The sequence below is a fragment of the Oncorhynchus tshawytscha genome, linkage group LG10 (genome assembly GCF_018296145.1).
Source record: "Oncorhynchus tshawytscha isolate Ot180627B linkage group LG10, Otsh_v2.0, whole genome shotgun sequence".
In the NCBI taxonomy this organism is placed as follows: domain Eukaryota; kingdom Metazoa; phylum Chordata; class Actinopteri; order Salmoniformes; family Salmonidae; genus Oncorhynchus; species Oncorhynchus tshawytscha.
In genome coordinates this window covers 2152426-2167021 of record NC_056438.1, presented here as the reverse complement: position 1 = coordinate 2167021, position 14596 = coordinate 2152426, and the positions used below count along the sequence as shown (strand labels likewise).

Here is a 14596-nt window from a genome sequence, read left to right as displayed (position 1 = left end):
CACCTCTTTCTCTCCTCAACTCTCTTTCTCTCATCACCTCTCTTTCTCTCCTCACCTCTCTTTCTCTCCTCACCTCTCTTTCTCTCATCACCTCTTTCTCTCCTCAACTCTCTTTCTCTCCTCAACTCTCTTTCTCTCCTCACCTCTCTTTCTCTCCTCACCTCTCTTTCTCTCCTCACCTCTCTTTCTCTCCTCACCTCTCTCTTTTCTTTTCCCTTATCTCTCTCCCTCCAACTCTCTCTGATGTCTCTATAGTGATTCTTAGCCAATGATCGGCTGGGGTTCATCCATTCCTCACCTTGCACCAATCAGCCTTCACGCAGCGACAGACAGACAGAGACACGGGAGGGCGCGAGCTGAGCCAAATGAGCTGAAACGAACACTCTCCTCGCCCACACAATAACACCTCCCCCTCTCCTCCATCCCCCTCTCCTCTCCACCGCGAGCGCCCGGGAGGAGCCCTGTTATACCGTCACCGTCGCGTGCCCCCCGTCCTCCTCCCCTCCCGTCACTCACGGCTCGTCTTCGAGGACGCACGGAAGGCACAGCGCGCGCCTTATCAGTCTGCCCTCCCTCCCGTCTCTCCGCCATTATTCATTATTATCCCCTTGTTTTTCTCCTGCTAGCCCCACAGGTCGCTACGGCGCTGGAGACTTCAACCCGTTTTCCGCCGTTTGGTTTACAGAGGAGAGGCAGCCCCCCCTCCCTTTCCTCCTCTCCTCTCCTCGTTGCTGCTCCCTGCCAGACAGAGACAGACATGCTGCTCCACGCTTCCCGCCTCCTCTCCCCTCCGGGACCCGGTGAGTAGGTAACAGCGTCCATCTTCTTTCACACATTGCTTCTCTATAGCTGCATGCTGTCTGTCTTTACGGCGTTGTACCAGAGAGAGAGAGAGAGAGAGAGAGAGAGAGAGAGAGAGAGAGAGACGGGGGGTTGGCTCGCTGGGGAGGTTCAATTTCCTCAGCTGGTGACCTTCCACCGCTCAGGCTGCCTGCCATCTGAACAGACAGAGAGGGGAATTAGCTCTAGCCCTGGGGGCAACGGGCCTCCACACACACACACACACACACACACACACACACACACACACACACACACACACACACACACACACACACACACACACACACACACACAGAGAGAGAGAAAGAGAAAAGAGAAAAGGAGAGAGAGAGAGAGAAAGAGAAAGACAGAGTGATAGAGAGACGAGGAGAGAGTAGGGACATGAGAGGAAACCAGTCATTTTATAGACCGGTCTGTCTGGAACAGTTTAATGATGGAATGGATTCACTCATTTATTTCCTCAGGACCTGTCTCATGATGATGAGGTCTTCTGGTCACAGGACCTGTCTCATGATGATGAGGTCTTCTGGTCACAGGACCTGTCTCATGATGATAAGGTCATCTGGTCACAGGACCTGTCTCATGATGATGAGGTCATCTGGTCACAGGACCTGTCTCATGATGATGAGGTCATCTGGTCGCAGGACCTGTCTCATGATGATGAGGTCATCTGGTCGCAGGACCTGTCTCATGATGATGAAGTCATCTGGTCTCAGGACCTGTCTCATGATGATCACCTGGTCTCAGGACCTGTCTCATGAGGTCATGTGGTCTCAGGACCTGTCTCATGATGATCACCTGGTCTCAGGACCTGTCTCATGATGATCACCTGGTCTCAGGACCTGTCTCATGATGATCACCTGGTCTCAGGACCTGTCTCATGATGATGAGTTCATCTGGTCTCAGGACCTGTCTCATGATGATCACCTGGTCTCAGGACCTGTCTCATGATGATCACCTGGTCTCAGGACCTGTCTCATGATGATCACCTGGTCTCAGAACCTGTCTCATGATGATCACCTGGTCTCAGGGCCTGTCTCATGATGATCATCTGGTCTCAGGAGCTGTCTCATGATGATGATGATCACCTGGTCTCAGGACCTGTCTCATGATGATCACCTGGTCTCAGGACCTGTCTCATGATGATCACCTGGTCTCAGGACCTGTCTCATGATGATGAGGTCATCTGGTTGCAGGACATGTCTGATGATGATAATGGGGTTATCTGGTCACAGGACCTGTCTCATGATGATGAGGTCATCTGGTCACATGACCTGTCTCATGATGATAAGATCATCTGGTCACAGGACCTGTCTCATGATGATGAGGTCATCTGGTCACCTGTCTCATGGACCTGTCTCATGATGATGAGGTCATCTGGTCACAGGACCTGTCTCATGATGATGAGGTCATCTGGTCACAGGACCTGTCTCATGATGATGAGGTCATCTGGTCACAGGACCTGTCTCATGATGATGAGGTCATCTGGTCGCAGGACCTGTCTCATGATGATGAAGTCATCTGGTCTCAGGACCTGTCTCATGATGATCACCTGGTCTCAGGACCTGTCTCATGAGGTCATGTGGTCTCAGGACCTGTCTCATGATGATCACCTGGTCTCAGGACCTGTCTCATGATGATCACCTGGTCTCAGGACCTGTCTCATGATGATGAGTTCATCTGGTCTCAGGACCTGTCTCATGATGATCACCTGGTCTCAGGACCTGTCTCATGATGATCACCTGGTCTCAGGACCTGTCTCATGAGGTCATGTGGTCTCAGGACCTGTCTCATGATGATCACCTGGTCTCAGGACCTGTCTCATGATGATCACCTGGTCTCAGGACCTGTCTCATGATGATGAGTTCATCTGGTCTCAGGACCTGTCTCATGATGATCACCTGGTCTCAGGACCTGTCTCATGATGATCACCTGGTCTCAGGACCTGTCTCATGATGATCATCTGGTCTCAGGACCTGTCTCATGATGATGAGGTCATCTGGTCTCAGGACCTGTCTCATGATGATCACCTGGTCTCAGGACCTGTCTCATGATGATCACCTGGTCTCAGGACCTGTCTCATGATGATGAGGTCATCTGGTTGCAGGACATGTCTGATGATGATAATGGGGTTATCTGGTCACAGGACCTGTCTCATGATGATGTCATCTGGTCACATGACCTGTCTCATGATGATGAGATCATCCGGTCGCAGGACCTGTCTCATGATGATGAGGTCATCTGGTCACATGACCTGTCTCATGATGATGAGGTCATCTGGTCGCAGGACCTGTCTCATGATGATGAGGTCTTCCGGTCACAGGACCTGTCTCATGATGATAAGGTCATCTGGTCACAGGACCTGTCTCATGATGATGAGGTCATCTGGTCACAGGACCTGTCTCATGATGATGAGGTCATCTGGTCACAGGACCTGTCTCATGATGATGAGGTCATCTGGTCGCAGGACCTGTCTCATGATGATGAGGTCATCTGGTCGCAGGACCTGTCTCATGATGATCACCTGGTCTCAGGACCTGTCTCATGATGATCACCTGGTCTCAGGACCTGTCTCATGATGATGAGGTCATCTGGTTGCAGGACATGTCTGATGATGATAATGGGGTTATCTGGTCACAGGACCTGTCTCATGATGATGAGGTCATCTGGTCACATGACCTGTCTCATGATGATGAGATCATCTGGTCGCAGGACCTGTCTCATGATGATGAGGTCATCTGGTCGCAGGACCTGTCTCATGATGATGAGGTCATCTGGTCACAGGACCTGTCTCATGATGATGAGGTCATCTGGTCACAGGACCTGTCTCATGATGATGAGGTCATCTGGTCACAGGACCTGTCTCATGATGATGAGGTCATCTGGTCACAGGACCTGTCTCATGATGATGAGGTCATCTGGTCGCAGGACCTGTCTCATGATGATGAAGTCATCTGGTCTCAGGACCTGTCTCATGATGATCACCTGGTCTCAGGACCTGTCTCATGAGGTCATGTGGTCTCAGGACCTGTCTCATGATGATCACCTGGTCTCAGGACCTGTCTCATGATGATCACCTGGTCTCAGGACCTGTCTCATGATGATGAGTTCATCTGGTCTCAGGACCTGTCTCATGATGATCACCTGGTCTCAGGACCTGTCGCATGATGATCACCTGGTCTCAGGACCTGTCTCATGAGGTCATGTGGTCTCAGGACCTGTCTCATGATGATCACCTGGTCTCAGGACCTGTCTCATGATGATCACCTGGTCTCAGGACCTGTCTCATGATGATGAGTTCATCTGGTCTCAGGACCTGTCTCATGATGATCACCTGGTCTCAGGACCTGTCTCATGATGATCACCTGGTCTCAGGACCTGTCTCATGATGATCATCTGGTCTCAGGACCTGTCTCATGATGATGAGGTCATCTGGTCTCAGGACCTGTCTCATGATGATCACCTGGTCTCAGGACCTGTCTCATGATGATCACCTGGTCTCAGGACCTGTCTCATGATGATGAGGTCATCTGGTCACAGGACCTGTCTCATGATGATGAGGTCATCTGGTCGCAGGACCTGTCTCATGATGATGAAGTCATCTGGTCTCAGGACCTGTCTCATGATGATCACCTGGTCTCAGGACCTGTCTCATGAGGTCATGTGGTCTCAGGACCTGTCTCATGATGATCACCTGGTCTCAGGACCTGTCTCATGATGATCACCTGGTCTCAGGACCTGTCTCATGATGATGAGTTCATCTGGTCTCAGGACCTGTCTCATGATGATCACCTGGTCTCAGGACCTGTCGCATGATGATCACCTGGTCTCAGGACCTGTCTCATGAGGTCATGTGGTCTCAGGACCTGTCTCATGATGATCACCTGGTCTCAGGACCTGTCTCATGATGATCACCTGGTCTCAGGACCTGTCTCATGATGATGAGTTCATCTGGTCTCAGGACCTGTCTCATGATGATCACCTGGTCTCAGGACCTGTCTCATGATGATCACCTGGTCTCAGGACCTGTCTCATGATGATCATCTGGTCTCAGGACCTGTCTCATGATGATGAGGTCATCTGGTCTCAGGACCTGTCTCATGATGATCACCTGGTCTCAGGACCTGTCTCATGATGATCACCTGGTCTCAGGACCTGTCTCATGATGATGAGGTCATCTGGTTGCAGGACATGTCTGATGATGATAATGGGGTTATCTGGTCACAGGACCTGTCTCATGATGATGATCATCTGGTCACATGACCTGTCTCATGATGATGAGATCTGGTCACAGGACCTGTCTCATGATGATGAGGTCATCTGGTCACATGACCTGTCTCATGATGATGAGGTCATCTGGTCGCAGGACCTGTCTCATGATGATCACCTGGTCTCAGGACCTGTCTCATGATGATCACCTGGTCAGGACCTGTCTCATGATGATGGTCATCATGGTCTCAGGACCTGTCTCATGATGATCACCTGGTCTCAGGACCTGTCTCATGATGATCACCTGGTCTCAGGACCTGTCTCATGATGATGAGGTCATCTGGTTGCAGGACATGTCTGATGATGATAATGGGGATCACCTGGTCTCAGGACCTGTCTCATGATTATCTGGTCACAGGACCTGTCTCATGATGATGTCATCTGGTCACATGACCTGTCTCATGATGATGAGATCATCTGGTCGCAGGACCTGTCTCATGATGATGAGGTCATCTGGTCACATGACCTGTCTCATGATGATGAGGTCATCTGGTCGCAGGACCTGTCTCATGATGATCACCTGGTCTCAGGACCTGTCTCATGATGATGAGGTCATCTGGTCTCAGGACCTGTCTCATGATGATCACCTGGTCTCAGGACCTGTCTCATGATGATCACCTGGTCTCAGGACCTGTCTCATGATGATGAGGTCTCATGATGATGAGGTCATCTGGTCACAGGACCTGTCTCATGATGATGAGGTCATCTGGTCGCAGGACCTGTCTCATGATGATGAAGTCATCTGGTCTCAGGACCTGTCTCATGATGATCACCTGGTCTCAGGACCTGTCTCATGAGGTCATGTGGTCTCAGGACCTGTCTCATGATGATCACCTGGTCTCAGGACCTGTCTCATGATGATCACCTGGTCTCAGGACCTGTCTCATGATGATGAGTTCATCTGGTCTCAGGACCTGTCTCATGATGATCACCTGGTCTCAGGACCTGTCGCATGATGATCACCTGGTCTCAGGACCTGTCTCATGAGGTCATGTGGTCTCAGGACCTGTCTCATGATGATCACCTGGTCTCAGGACCTGTCTCATGATGATCACCTGGTCTCAGGACCTGTCTCATGATGATGAGTTCATCTGGTCTCAGGACCTGTCTCATGATGATCACCTGGTCTCAGGACCTGTCTCATGATGATCACCTGGTCTCAGGACCTGTCTCATGATGATCATCTGGTCTCAGGACCTGTCTCATGATGATGAGGTCATCTGGTCTCAGGACCTGTCTCATGATGATCACCTGGTCTCAGGACCTGTCTCATGATGATCACCTGGTCTCAGGACCTGTCTCATGATGATGAGGTCATCTGGTTGCAGGACATGTCTGATGATGATAATGGGGTTATCTGGTCACAGGACCTGTCTCATGATGATGTCATCTGGTCACATGACCTGTCTCATGATGATGAGATCATCCGGTCGCAGGACCTGTCTCATGATGATGAGGTCATCTGGTCACATGACCTGTCTCATGATGATGAGGTCATCTGGTCGCAGGACCTGTCTCATGATGATCACCTGGTCTCAGGACCTGTCTCATGATGATCACCTGGTCTCAGGACCTGTCTCATGATGATGAGTTCATCTGGTCTCAGGACCTGTCTCATGATGATCACCTGGTCTCAGGACCTGTCTCATGATGATCACCTGGTCTCAGGACCTGTCTCATGATGATCATCTGGTCTCAGGACCTGTCTCATGATGATGAGGTCATCTGGTCTCAGGACCTGTCTCATGATGATCACCTGGTCTCAGGACCTGTCTCATGATGATCACCTGGTCTCAGGACCTGTCTCATGATGATGAGGTCATCTGGTTGCAGGACATGTCTGATGATGATAATGGGGTTATCTGGTCACAGGACCTGTCTCATGATGATGTCATCTGGTCACATGACCTGTCTCATGATGATGAGATCATCTGGTCGCAGGACCTGTCTCATGATGATGAGGTCATCTGGTCACATGACCTGTCTCATGATGATGAGGTCATCTGGTCGCAGGACCTGTCTCATGATGATCACCTGGTCTCAGGACCTGTCTCATGATGATGAGGTCATCTGGTCGCAGGACATGTCTGATGATGATAATGGGGTTATCTGGTCACAGGACCTGTCTCATGATGATGAGGTCATCTGGTCACATGACCTGTCTCATGATGATGAGATCATCTGGTCGCAGGACCTGTCTCATGATGATGAGGTCATCTGGTCACATGACCTGTCTCATGATGATAAGGTCATCTGGTCACAGGACCGGTCTCATGATGATGAGGTCATCTGGTCACAGGACCTGTCTCATGATGATGAGGTCATCTGGTCACAGGACCTGTCTCATGATGATGAGGTCATCTGGTCACAGGACCTGTCTCATGATGATGAGGTCATCTGGTCACAGGACCTGTCTCATGATGATGAGGTCATCTGGTCGCAGGACCTGTCTCATGATGATGAAGTCATCTGGTCTCAGGACCTGTCTCATGATGATCACCTGGTCTCAGGACCTGTCTCATGAGGTCATGTGGTCTCAGGACCTGTCTCATGATGATCACCTGGTCTCAGGACCTGTCTCATGATGATCACCTGGTCTCAGGACCTGTCTCATGATGATGAGTTCATCTGGTCTCAGGACCTGTCTCATGATGATCACCTGGTCTCAGGACCTGTCTCATGATGATCACCTGGTCTCAGGACCTGTCTCATGAGGTCATGTGGTCTCAGGACCTGTCTCATGATGATCACCTGGTCTCAGGACCTGTCTCATGATGATCACCTGGTCTCAGGACCTGTCTCATGATGATGAGTTCACCTGGTCTCAGGACCTGTCTCATGATGATCACCTGGTCTCAGGACCTGTCTCATGATGATGAGTTCATCTGGTCTCAGGACCTGTCTCATGATGATCACCTGGTCTCAGAACCTGTCTCATGATGATCACCTGGTCTCAGGGCCTGTCTCATGATGATCATCTGGTCTCAGGACCTGTCTCATGATGATCACCTGGTCTCAGGACCTGTCTCATGATGATCACCTGGTCTCAGGACCTGTCTCATGATGATGAGGTCATCTGGTTGCAGGACATGTCTGATGATGATAATGGGGTTATCTGGTCACAGGACCTGTCTCATGATGATGTCATCTGGTCACATGACCTGTCTCATGATGATGAGATCATCTGGTCGCAGGACCTGTCTCATGATGATGAGGTCATCTGGTCACATGACCTGTCTCATGATGATGAGGTCATCTGGTCGCAGGACCTGTCTCATGATGATGAAGTAATTTGGTCCCCGGCGGCATGATGATGATGACCCCCCCCACACACACACAGCGTCATATAGATAATTTAGAGGATGCATTGACACAAACCTGCAGAGTTCGTCACTGATGAGTACATCAAATATTGATCCAAACCAATTAATCTTATCACACTCACACAGAAACACACACTCTCTGGGCTTGGTGCAGGGGAAGTTATTTTACTGTTGTCGGAAGAACATTCCTGTAACATATCAGATTTGTCCATTAGAGAGAGAGAGAGAGAGAGAGATAAATAGAGAAATGGGGGTGTAGAGGAGAGTGAGAGCACTGAAACCAGAAACCCTGAGAGAGAGAGGGTTGAGGGAAAGTTTTGAGGGGCCAGGGAGGAACAGAAAGGAGGATGAGGTATTGCAGAAAGAGAAGAAGATGACAGGATATAGTCAGGTCAAACTATGACAGGATATAGTCAGGTCAAACTAGACAGGATATAGTCAGGTCAAACTAGACAGGATATAGTCAGGTCAAACTATGACAGGATTTAGTCAGGTCAAACTATGACAGGATATAGTTAAGTCAAACTATGACAGGATATAGTCAGGTCAAACTAGACAGGATATAGTCAGGTCAAACTAGACAGGATATAGCCAGGTCAAACTAGACAGTGGATAAGGGCGGCAGGTAGCCCAGTGGTTAGAGCATTGGACTAATAACCGAAAGGTTGGAAGATCAAATCCTCGAGCGGACAAGATAAAAATCTGTCGTGCTGCCCCTGAACAAGGCAGTTAACCCACTGTTCCCCTGAACAAGGCAGTTAACCCACTGTTCCCCTGAACAAGGCAGTTAACCCACTGTTCCCCTGAACAAGGCAGTTAACCCACTGTTCCCCTGAACAAGGCTGTTAACCCCACTGTTCCCTGAACAAGGCAGTTAACCCACTGTTCCCCTGGACAAGGCAGTTAACACACTGTTCCCCTGAACAAGGCAGTTAACCCACTGTTCCCTGAACAAGGCTGTTAACCCCACTGTTCCCTGAACAAGGCAGTTAACCCACTGTTCCCTGAACAAGGCAGTTAACCCACTGTTCCCCTGAACAAGGCTGTTAACCCACTGTTCCCCTGAACAAGGCAGTTAACCCACTGTTCCCTGAACAAGGCAGTTAACCCACTGTTCCCCTGAACAAGGCAGTTAACCCACTGTTCCCCTGAACAAGGCAGTTAACCCACTGTTCCCTGAACAAGGCAGTTAACCCACTGTTCCCTGAACAAGGCAGTTAACCCACTGTTCCCCTGAACAAGGCTGTTAACCCACTGTTCCCCTGAACAAGGTAGTTAACCCACTGTTCCCTGAACAAGGCAGTTAACCCACTGTTCCCCTGAACAAGGCAGTTAACCCACTGTTCCCTGAACAAGGCAGTTAACCCACTGTTCCCTGAACAAGGCAGTTAACCCACTGTTCCCCTGAACAAGGCAGTTAACCCCACTGTTCCCTGAACAAGACAGTTAACCCACTGTTCCCTGAACAAGGCAGTTAACCCACTGTTCCCCTGAACAAGGCAGTTAACCCACTGTTCCCCTGAACAAGGCAGCTAATCCACTGTTCCCCTGAACAAGGCAGTTAACCCACTGTTCACCTGAACAAGGCAGCTAATCCACTGTTCCTTAGACCGTCATTGAAAATGAGAATTTGTTCTTAACTGCCTAGTTAAATAAAGGTCAAGATGAAAAATAGATCCTTGCTAACATTGAGATAGTCCACATGTATTTAACCCATTTATAAATTCAACATGGATGAATATGCATATTTTATTGTTGTATATACTGTATGTCTATATAACGTATGTAAAGTTGAGCATTAAAATGCTTATTTTCTTTTCTCTCTGTTTCTCTCCTCCAGTGAGGTCTGCTGAGACCATAAAGGGTTAACTCTCCTCCAGACTAACCAACGTGACCAGAGTGACGGGACCTGTAACTGACCACAACGTGACCAGAGTGACGGGACCTGAAACTGACCACAACGTGACCAGAGTGACGGGACCTGTAACTGACCACAACGGCAATTTCTCCAATCGTGTTCCCTGTTGTCATGTTCGATCTGACCAGGTCCATCTGTGTAGAGAACGGTCTAACCAGGTCTAGTGGTATAGAGAACGGTCTAACCAGGTCTAGTGGTATAGAGAACGGTCTAACCAGGTCTAGTGGTATAGAGAACAGTCTAACCAGGTCTAGTGGTATAGAGAACGGTCTAACCAGGTCTAGTGGTATAGAGAACGGTCTAACCAGGTCTAGTGGTATAGAGAACGGTCTAACCAGGTCTAGTGGTATAGAGAACGGTCTAACCAGGTCTAGTGGTATAGAGAACAGTCTAACCAGGTCTAGTGGTATAGAGAACGGTCTAACCAGGTCTAGTGGTATAGAGAACGGTCTAACCAGGTCTAGTGGTATAGAGAACGGTCTAACCAGGTCTAGTGGTGTAGAGAACGGTCTAACCAGGTCTAGTGGTATAGAGAACGGTCTAACCAGGTCTAGTGGTATAGAGAACGGTCTAACCAGGTCTAGTGGTATAGAGAACGGTCTAACCAGGTCTAGTGGTGTAGAGAACGGTCTAACCAGGTCTAGTGGTATAGAGAACGGTCTAACCAGGTCTAGTGGTATAGAGAACGGTCTAACCAGGTCTAGTGGTGTAGAGAACGGTCTAACCAGGTCTAGTGGTGTAGAGAACGGTCTAACCAGGTCTAGTGGTGTAGAGAACGGTCTAACCAGGTCTAGTGGTATAGAGAACGGTCTAACCAGGTCTGGTGGTATAGAGAACGGTCTAACTAGGTCTAGTGGTATAGAGAACGGTCTAACCAGGTCTAGTGGTATAGAGAACGGTCTAACCAGGTCTAGTGGTATAGAGAACGGTCTAACCAGGTCTAGTGGTATAGAGAATGGTCTAACCAGGTCTAGTGGTGTAGAGAACGGTCTAACCAGGTCTAGTGGTGTAGAGAAAAGTCTAACCAGGTCTAGTGGTGTAGAGAACAGTCTAACCAGGTCCATCTGTGTAGAGAACAGTCTAACCAGGTCTAGTGGTGTAGAGAACGGTCTAACCAGGTCTAGTGGTATAGAGAACGGTCTAACCAGGTCTAGTGGTGTAGAGAACGGTCTAACCAGGTCTAGTGGTATAGAGAACGGTCTAACCAGGTCTAGAGGTATAGAGAACGGTCTAACCAGGTCCATCTGTGTAGAGAACGGTCTAACCAGGTCTAGTGGTATAGAGAATGGTCTAACCAGGTCTAGTGGTGTAGAGAACGGTCTAACCAGGTCTAGTGGTATAGAGAACGGTCTAACCAGGTCTAGTGGTATAGAGAACGGTCTAACCAGGTCTAGTGGTGTAGAGAACGGTCTAACCAGGTCTAGTGGTATAGAGAACGGTCTAACTAGGTCTAGTGGTATAGAGAACGGTCTAACCAGGTCTAGTGGTATAGAGAACGGTCTAACCAGGTCTAGTGGTGTGGAGAACAGTCTAACTAGGTCTAGTGGTATAGAGAACGGTCTAACCAGGTCTAGTGGTATAGAGAACGGTCTAACCAGGTCTAGTGGTGTGGAGGATGGTCTAACCAGGTCTAGTGGTATAGAGAACGGTCTAACCAGATCCATCTGTGTAGAGAACGGTCTAACCAGGTCTAGTGGTATAGAGAACGGTCTAACCAGGTCTAGTGGTATAGAGAACGGTCTAACCAGGTCTAGAGGTATAGAGAACGGTCTAACCAGGTCTAGTGGTATAGAGAACGGTCTAACCAGGTCCATCTGTGTAGAGAACGGTCTAACCAGGTCTAGTGGTGTAGAGAACGGTCTAACCAGGTCTAGTGGTATAGAGAACGGTCTAACCAGGTCTAGTGGTGTAGAGAACGGTCTAACCAGGTCTAGTGGTGTAGAGAACGGTCTAACCAGGTCTGGAGGTATAGAGAACGGTCTAACCAGGTCTAGTGGTATAGAGAACGGTCTAACCAGGTCTAGTGGTATAGAGAATGGTCTAACCAGGTCTAGTGGTATAGAGAACGGTCGAACCAGGTCTAGTGGTGTAGAGAACGGTCTAACCAGGTCTAGTGGTATAGAGAACGGTCTAACCAGGTCTAGTGGTATAGAGAACGGTCTAACCAGGTCTAGTGGTGTAGAGAACGGTCTAACCAGGTCTAGTGGTGTAGAGAACGGTCTAACCAGGTCTAGTGGTATAGAGAACGGTCTAACCAGGTCTAGTGGTATAGAGAACGGTCCCAGTCAATACGACCATAGCGTTCACAGCCACTCCTCAACCACAACCACAAACGGTCACAACCACCACGGTCAGTGCTGTGCGGTCACCATGGACGGTTGTGGTCTAACCCCGGTCTTGGACTATACGGCTGAGATGGAGCGATACCGATCTTTCGCTAACTTCTATGCTAAAACTAACGTGAACATGAACGCTGTTAACAGCATGAATTTCCCTCAGTCGGCCAAGCTCGCCCGAATCACTCCTCCCATGTTCCCCGGCGGCAGGCTTGGCGTAGCGGGAGTGACGCCTTGGGGCTGCCATGACAACGTCAACATGAACATCAATGCAGCGGCGATGCTGTGGGGGCGGAAACCTCCCGTACATCAGGCCACACCCCTGGCTCCTCCCACAACGCACCCGCCGCCCTTGGCAACGCACATGCAGCCCCACCCCCACCGGACCGGCGGTGAGGGGAAGCAGCACGGAGGACATGCCTCCTCCTCACAGGGACAGGAAACACATCATCACCACGGGAATAACAACTTCCTGTCGGGCTACACGACCACCGATCACATGACAAAACAAGGCCACACCCACCAGGACATGCTCAGCCTATCAGATCGCAACAGCAGCTGCAATGGAGGAGGAGGAGCCAACGGGGTCAACATGCCCAACTTCCCCGCTGGAATGTTGGGGTTACCACCCGGGGTCATCGTCATGGCGATGGGGTCGCACAATGGCGTCAACATTCCAGACTCGTCCCACTTCCAGATGGCGACCAACCACAACCAGATGCTATCGGACTGCCACCACGCCAACCAGACTAACTCCTCCCCCTGCCCCTCGACTTCCCCGGGGATGACCTCTGGGGGTCAGGGGTCAGGAGCCTCCAAGAGGAAGAGGAAGCGGTGTGGAGTGTGTGCCCCCTGCAGAAGACTGATTAACTGTGGGGTGTGTTCAGCCTGTAGAAACAGGAAGACAGGTCATCAGATCTGTAAGTTCAGGAAGTGTGACGAACTGAAGAAGAAGGCTGGGAGTATACAGCTAGAGGTAGGAGACAGACACACACACACACACACACACACACACATTAACACACACATATATTAACACACACACACACACACACACACACACACAGACACACCCACACACACACACATTAACACAATAACACACACACACAAACATAACACACACACATACACCTGCTCACAAATCAAATCAAATGTTATTTGTCACATGCTTGGTAAACCACAGGTGTAGACCAACAGTGAAATGTTTATTTACGGGCCTTGGTAAACAACAGGTGTAGACCAACAGTGAAATGTTTATTTACGGGCCTTGGTAAACAACAGGTGTAGACCAACAGTGAAATGTTTATTTATGGGCCTTGGTAAACAACAGGTGTAGACCAACAGTGAAATGTTTATTTACGGGCCTTGGTAAACAACAGGTGTAGACCAACAGTGAAATGTTTATTTACGGGCCTTGGTAAACAACAGGTGTAGACCAACAGTGAAATGTTTATTTATGGGCCTTGGTAAACAACAGGTGTAGACCAACAGTGAAATGTTTATTTATGGGCCTTGGTAAACAACAGGTGTAGACCAACAGTGAAATGTTTATTTACGGGCCTTGGTAAACAACAGGTGTAGACCAACAGTGAAATGTTTATTTACGGGCCTTGGTAAACAACAGGTGTAGACCAACAGTGAAATGTTTATTTATGGGCCTTGGTAAACAACAGGTGTAGACCAACAGTGAAATGTTTATTTACGGGCCTTGGTAAACAACAGGTGTAGACCAACAGTGAAATGTTTATTTACGGGCCTTGGTAAACAACAGGTGTAGACCAACAGTGAAATGTTTATTTACGGGCCTTGGTAAACAACAGGTGTAGACTAGAGAAACAGTAGAAAATAATAATAGGAGGAATAAATCCACAATGAGTAACAATAACCTATGCTATATAGTATAT

General features: G+C 49.3%; 1 protein-coding gene across 1 annotated transcript in view; it reads left to right on the top strand.

Annotated features, from left to right (window-relative positions):
- The first annotated feature begins 515 nt into the window (after window positions 1–515).
- The window catches only part of LOC112239380 (mucin-19), a 76673-nt gene continuing 62592 nt past the window's right edge, over window positions 516–14596 (top strand). Inside the window, exons 1-2 of the mRNA XM_042327985.1 lie at window positions 516–800; window positions 10276–13665. Coding sequence (XP_042183919.1) covers window positions 10465–13665 — 3201 coding nt within the window. The 5' untranslated portion in view covers window positions 516–800; window positions 10276–10464. The remainder of the gene's footprint in view (window positions 801–10275; window positions 13666–14596) is intronic.